The sequence below is a fragment of the Procambarus clarkii genome, chromosome 67 (assembly GCF_040958095.1).
Source record: "Procambarus clarkii isolate CNS0578487 chromosome 67, FALCON_Pclarkii_2.0, whole genome shotgun sequence".
Lineage (NCBI taxonomy): Eukaryota > Metazoa > Arthropoda > Malacostraca > Decapoda > Cambaridae > Procambarus > Procambarus clarkii.
The window spans coordinates 2,494,958-2,502,381 of NC_091216.1; the positions used below are offsets into that span (position 1 = coordinate 2,494,958).

Here is a 7,424-nt window from a genome sequence, read left to right on the forward strand (position 1 = left end):
TCTCCAATATAGAAGCATCAAGAAATATGGACCAATAGGCTTTCTACAAACACTTCTATTCAATACCCATTGTTTCGTGTTCTGTCTTGTGTTGATGAAATTAATACCTTATTAATGCCACCTCTTGTTCTGTCTTGTGTTGATGAAATTAATACCCTATTAATGCCACCTCACCCCATCCACCTCACTCAAATGTAGATATAAAATCGGAGATGCGTAAGTTCTATTCAGTTGTGTATTTGTAAACTAAAGTCTTTGAAAATGTAATAAGTTTTACGAAACGCGCTCGTGTCGCGTCAGACTAGAAATAAAAATGAATTTTGGAGAATTGATTTTTGATTTACCTCCAACAGTGAAAAGAAATGTACGAAAGATTGAGAAAATTCGTGTTAGAATTATTAATCTTACTTTTTCGGTCATATTTAATAATATATGTCTACAGGAAAGACTGCTACCAAAATATACTAATATATGTATATATATATGTATGTCGTACCTAGTGGCCACAACTCACTTCTCAGCCTACTATTCAAGGCCCGATTTGCCTAATAAGCCAAGTTTTCCTGAATTTATATATTTACTATAATTTTTTTCTTATGAAATGATAAAGCAACCCTTTTCTCTGTATGAGGTCAATTTTTTTTTATTGTAGTTAAAATTAACGTAGATATATGACCGAACCTAACCAACCCTACCTAAACTATCCTAACCTATATTTATAGGTAAGATTAGGTTAGGTAGCCAAAAAAAGCTAGGTTAGGTTAGGTAGACGAAAAAACATTAATTCATGAAAACTTGGCTTATTAGGCAAATCGGGCCTTGAATAGTAGGCTGAGAAGTGCGTTCTGGCTATTAGGTACGACATGTATATATATATGTGTATATATATGTATATATATATATGTGTATATATATATATATATATATATATATATATATAATATATATATATATATATATATATATATATATATAATATATATATATATATATATATATATATATATTATATATAACTGAAAACTCACACCCCAGAAGTGACTCGAACCCATACTCCCACAACTGGTATGTACAGGGACGCCTTAATCCGCTTGACCATCACGACCGGACAAAAGGAAGTGATAGCCGAGGCTATATGAACCACTTCCCCGCCGGCACTCGGATGGTAATCTTGGGCATAGCATTTTATCAAATCACCTCATTCTTTGGGGCACACGTGAGGAACACAAATGCAAACAAGCCTGAATGGTCCCCAGGACTATATACAACTGAAAACTCACACCCCAGAAGTGACTCGAACCCATACTCCCACAACTGGTATGTACAGGGACGCCTTAATCCGCTTGACCATCACGACCGGACAAAAGGAAGTGATAGCCGAGGCTATATGAACCACTTCCCCGCCGGCACTCGGATGGTAATCTTGGGCATAGCATTTTATCAAATCACCTCATTCTTTGGGGCACACGTGAGGAACACAAATGCAAACAAGCCTGAATGGTCCCCAGGACTATATACAACTGAAAACTCACACCCCAGAAGTGACTCGAACCCATACTCCCACAACTGGTATGTACAGGGACGCCTTAATCCGCTTGACCATCACGACCGGACAAAAGGAAGTGATAGCCGAGGCTATATGAACCACTTCCCCGCCGGCACTCGGATGGTAATCTTGGGCATAGCATTTTATCAAATCACCTCATTCTTTGGGGCACACGTGAGGAACACAAATGCAAACAAGCCTGAATGGTCCCCAGGACTATATACAACTGAAAACTCACACCCCAGAAGTGACTCGAACCCATACTCCCACAACTGGTATGTACAGGGACGCCTTAATCCGCTTGACCATCACGACCGGACAAAAGGAAGTGATTGCCGAGGCTATATGAACCACTTCCCCGCCGGCACTCGGATGGTAATCTTGGGCATAGCATTTTATCAAATCACCTCATTCTTTGGGGCACACGTGAGGAACACAAATGCAAAGAATGAGGTGATTTGATAAAATGCTATGCCCAAGATTACCATCCGAGTGCCGGCGGGGAAGTGGTTCATATAGCCTCGGCTATCACTTCCTTTTGTCCGGTCGTGATGGTCAAGCGGATTAAGGCGTCCCTGTACATACCAGTTGTGGGAGTATGGGTTCGAGTCACTTCTGGGGTGTGAGTTTTCAGTTGTATATAGTCCTGGGGACCATTCAGGCTTGTTTGCATTTGTGTTCCTCACGTGTGCCCCAAAGAATGAGGTGATTTGATAAAATGCTATGCCCAAGATTACCATCCGAGTGCCGGCGGGGAAGTGGTTCATATAGCCTCGGCTATCACTTCCTTTTGTCCGGTCGTGATGGTCAAGCGGATTAAGGCGTCCCTGTACATACCAGTTGTGGGAGTATGGGTTCGAGTCACTTCTGGGGTGTGAGTTTTCAGTTGTATATAGTCCTGGGGACCATTCAGGCTTGTTTGCATTTGTGTTCCTCACGTGTGCCCCAAAGAATGAGGTGATTTGATAAAATGCTATGCCCAAGATTACCATCCGAGTGCCGGCGGGGAAGTGGTTCATATAGCCTCGGCTATCACTTCCTTTTGTCCGGTCGTGATGGTCAAGCGGATTAAGGCGTCCCTGTACATACCAGTTGTGGGAGTATGGGTTCGAGTCACTTCTGGGGTGTGAGTTTTCAGTTGTATATAGTCCTGGGGACCATTCAGGCTTGTTTGCATATATTATATATATATATATATATATATATATATATATATATATATATATATATATATATATATATATATATATATATCTAAAATATACACTGTACCACAAAAATTGGTACAGTCACAATGAAGGTACAGTCACAAGGAAAAGATAAGCTACTAAATAATGTTATACTGTTTAAATGGTTAATATTATAGCTAATGGGTTAGTACAAAGTAAGTAATGGCCTCAGCTGTTTTGGTAGTATGAGAGCTGGTCCTCCTGCATATCAGACTTTGGTTTGTCACATGTGGACTGTTCTCGGCCTGTTAATAGCGGCTGGTAGCCTGTGTTAGAGCAAGGACGTATTTGCACTGGTTATTTAGGTGTAACAGCTCTCATTGGCGTCTCTCTCTTGAACCACACCTGTGGAGAAACTGAAGAGTACTAAACCGTATCCATTAATGTGTTATATAACAATGAAACTTTTTGTTATTTGTAAAACCTGGCTTACCCTTCCTGGGTGTCGTTTGCGTATCATAACCGGGAAATTCTGTACATAAATTTAATAGTCATTAATTTATAATTATATACACAATTAATTTTGCAGGTACAATACCTCCCAAGGTTAGCGAGATCTTCGGTTGATCGGAGACTTAGTGGTATCTTTCTCGAAGCTCGTGGGAAGTGTTTGAAATCTACTTATGACAATTTGAAAGGGAGCTGCTCTCTGTGTTGTCTTTGTTTACAATCTGTCTAGAGCCCGCTGCCTCTCTGCAGTGGCATCTCAAAATTATGATAACATTTCTATGTTTGTTGACTAAGGGAAGTAGACTCTAGTTTTGCTGCTAATTATATTAGATCCAGTCATAAAGAATACATTTTTATTAATTCTAATGGTCTTGCCTGGCGGGTAAAAGAAAACTTGAGGTATTAAATGTTTGTTGTGATGTGACGTCACAGATAAACAGATAACCCATTTTCTGTAATCCGTTTTGTGACTAACGAAAGGAAATTAACATCTTATGCCGGTTACAACTTAGTATGTTAGTGAGATATACTAGTGTCATGTGTCTTCTTTCCGACACATGACAAGTCATGTAGGTCGACACTCATGCAAGTCGACTGTCGTGCTGGTCGACTGTCGTGCTGGTCGACAGTCGTGCTGGTCGACAGTCGTGCTGGTCGACAGTCAAGAAGGACGACTGTCATGCTGGTCGACAGTCATAAAGGTCGACAGTCATGTAGGTCGACAGTCATGCAGGTCGACAGTCATATAGGTCGACAGTCATATAGGCCGACAGTCATGCAGGTCGACAGTCATGCAGGTCGACAGTCATGCTGGTCGACAGTCATGCAGGCCGACAGTCATGCAGGTCGACAGTCATGCTGGTCGACAGTCATGCAGGTCGACAGTCATGCAGGTGGTCAGTCATGCTGGTCCCAGCCATACAGGTCGACAGTCATGCAAGTCGAGTCATAAAGGTCGACAGTTATGTAGGTCGACAGTCATGCAGGCCGACAGTCATACAGGTGGTCAGTCATGCAGGTCGACAGTCATGCAGGTCGACAGTCATGCAGGTGGTCAGTCATGCAGGTCGACAGTCATACAGATGGTCAGTCATGCAGGTCGACAGTCATGCTGGTCGACAGTCATGCAGGTGGTCAGTCATGCAGGTCGACAGTTAAAGGTTGACTATCGACGTGTTGTTGGTTGACTGAAGAGATGGAAAGGTTGTATGTGAGGGTAGAGATGGGATAGTTGTATGTGGGGTAGTGATGGGTAGGTTGTATGTGGAGGTAGAGATGGGAAGGTTGTATGTGGGGGTAGAGATGGGAAGGTTGTATGTGGGGGTAGAGATGGGAAGGTTGTATGTGGGGGTAGAGATGGGAAGGTAGTATGTGGGGGTAGAGATGGGAAGGTTGTATGTGGGGGTAGAGATGGGAAGGTTGTATGTGGGGGTTGAGATGGGAAGGTTGTATGTGGGGGTAGAGATGGGAAGGTTGTATGTGGGGGTAGAGATGGGAAGGTTGTATGTGGGGGTAGAGATGGGAAGGTTGTATGTGGGGGTAGAGATGGGAAGGTTGTATGTGGGGGTAGAGATGGGAAGGTTGTATGTGGGGGTAGAGATGGGAAGGTTGTATGTGGGGGTAGAGATGGGAAGGTTGTATGTGGGGGTAGAGATGGGAAGGTTGTATGTGGGGGTAGAGATGGGAAGGTTGTATGTGGGGGTAGAGATGGGAAGGTTGTATGTTGGGGTAGAGATGGGAAGGTTGTATGTTGGGGTAGAGATGGGAAGGTTGTATGTGGGGGTAGAGATTGGAAGGTTGTATGTGGGGGTAGAGATTGGAAGGTTGTATGTGGGGGTAGAGATGGGAAGGTTGTATGTGGGGCAACCCGTTCTCGCAAATTTAATAAGTCAATATTGACTTATTAACTACGTGCATAGGTGATATACTAAACATAATAGATACCCCTAAAAAGATTCATAGAAAACACCGACCTTACCTAACCTTGTTAGTATCTTAAGATAAGCATCTTATTGCTTCGTAATTACAATTATTACTTAACCTATACCTATTATAGGTTAGGTAATAATTGTAATTACGAAGCAATAAGATGCTTATCTTAAGATACTAACAAGGTTAGGTAAGGTCGGTGTTTTCTATGAATCTTTTTAAGGGTATCTATTATGTTAAGTATGTCACCTATGCACATATTTAATAAGTCAATATTGACTTATTAAATTTGCGAGAACGGGTTGTGTGGGGGTAGAGATGGGAAGGTTGTATGTGGGGGGTAGAGATGGCAAGGTTGTATGTGGGGGTAGAGATGGGAAGGTTGTATGTGGGGGTAGAGATGGGAAGGTTGTATGTAAGGGTAGAGATAGGAAGGTTGTATGTGGAGGTAGAGATGGGAAGGTTGTATGTTGGGGTAGAGATGGGAAGGTTGTATGTGGGGGTAGAGATTGGAAGGTTGTATGTGGGGGTAGAGATTGGAAGGTTGTATGTGGGGGTAGAGATGGGAAGGTTGTATGTGGGGGTAGAGATTGGAAGATTGTATGTGGGGGTAGAGATTGGAAGGTTGTATGTGGGGGTAGAGATGGGAAGGTTGTATGTGGCGGTAGAGATGGGAAGGTTGTATGTGGGGGTAGAGATGGGAAGGTTGTATGTGGGGGTAGAGATGGGAAGGTTGTATGTTGGGGTAGAGATGGGAAGGTTGTATGTGGGGGTAGAGATGGGAAGGTTGTATGTGGGGGTAGAGATGGGAAGGTTGTATGTGGGGGTAGAGATGGGAAGGTTGTATGTGTGGGTAGAGATGGGAAGGTTGTATGTGGGGGTAGAGATGGGAAGGTTGTATGTGGGGGTAGAGATGGGAAGGTTGTATGTGGGGGTAGAGATGGGAAGGTTGTATGTGGGGGTAGAGATGGGAAGGTTGTATGTGGGGGTAGAGATGGGAAGGTTGTATGTGGGGGTAGAGATGGGAAGGTTGTATGTGGGGGTAGAGATGGGAAGGTTGTATGTGGGGGTAGAGATGGGAAGGTTGTATGTGGGGGTAGAGATGGGAAGGTTGTATGTGGGGGTAGAGATGGGAAGGTTGTATGTGGGGGTAGAGATGGGAAGGTTGTATGTGGGGGTAGAGATGGGAAGGTTGTATGTGGGGGTAGAGATGGGAAGGTTGTATGTGGGGGTAGAGATGGGAAGGTTGTATGTGGGGGTAGAGATGGGAAGGTTGTATGTTGGGGTAGAGATGGGAAGGTTGTATGTTGGGGTAGAGATGGGAAGGTTGTATGTGGGGGTAGAGATTGGAAGGTTGTATGTGGGGGTAGAGATTGGAAGGTTGTATGTGGGGGTAGAGATGGGAAGGTTGTATGTGGGGGTAGAGATGGGAAGGTTGTATGTGGGGGGTAGAGATGGCAAGGTTGTATGTGGGGGTAGAGATGGGAAGGTTGTATGTGGGGGTAGAGATGGGAAGGTTGTATGTAAGGGTAGAGATAGGAAGGTTGTATGTGGAGGTAGAGATGGGAAGGTTGTATGTTGGGGTAGAGATGGGAAGGTTGTATGTGGGGGTAGAGATTGGAAGGTTGTATGTGGGGGTAGAGATTGGAAGGTTGTATGTGGGGGTAGAGATGGGAAGGTTGTATGTGGGGGTAGAGATTGGAAGATTGTATGTGGGGGTAGAGATTGGAAGGTTGTACGTGGGGGTAGAGATGGGAAGGTTGTATGTGGCGGTAGAGATGGGAAGGTTGTATGTGGGGGTAGAGATGGGAAGGTTGTATGTGGGGGTAGAGATGGGAAGGTTGTATGTTGGGGGTAGAGATGGGAAGGTTGTATGTGGGGGTAGAGATGGGAAGGTTGTATGTGGGGGTAGAGATGGGAAGGTTGTATGTGGGGGTAGAGATGGGAAGGTTGTATGTGTGGGTAGAGATGGGAAGGTTGTATGTGGGGGTAGAGATGGGAAGGTTGTATGTGGGGGTAGAGATGGGAAGGTTGTATGTGGGGGTAGAGATGGGAAGGTTGTATGTGGGGGTAGAGATGGGAAGGTTGTATGTGGGGGTAGAGATGGGAAGGTTGTATGTGGGGGGTAGAGATGGGAAGGTTGTATGTGGGGGTAGAGATGGGAAGGTTGTATGTGGGGGTAGAGATGGGAAGGTTGTATGTGGGGGTAGAGATGGGAAGGTTGTATGTGGGGGTAGAGATGGGAAGGTTGTATGTGGGGGTAGAGATGG

The 7,424-nt window shown here is 44.3% G+C and overlaps 1 protein-coding gene across 1 annotated transcript in view; it reads right to left on the reverse strand.

The window, feature by feature from the left end:
- Positions 1-4,379: 4,379 nt before the first annotated feature.
- LOC138355498 (uncharacterized) overlaps positions 4,380-7,424 on the reverse strand; it is a 5,120-nt gene continuing 2,075 nt past the window's right edge. Inside the window, exon 3 of the mRNA XM_069310695.1 lies at positions 4,380-5,097. Coding sequence (XP_069166796.1) covers positions 4,380-5,097 — 718 coding nt within the window. The remainder of the gene's footprint in view (positions 5,098-7,424) is intronic.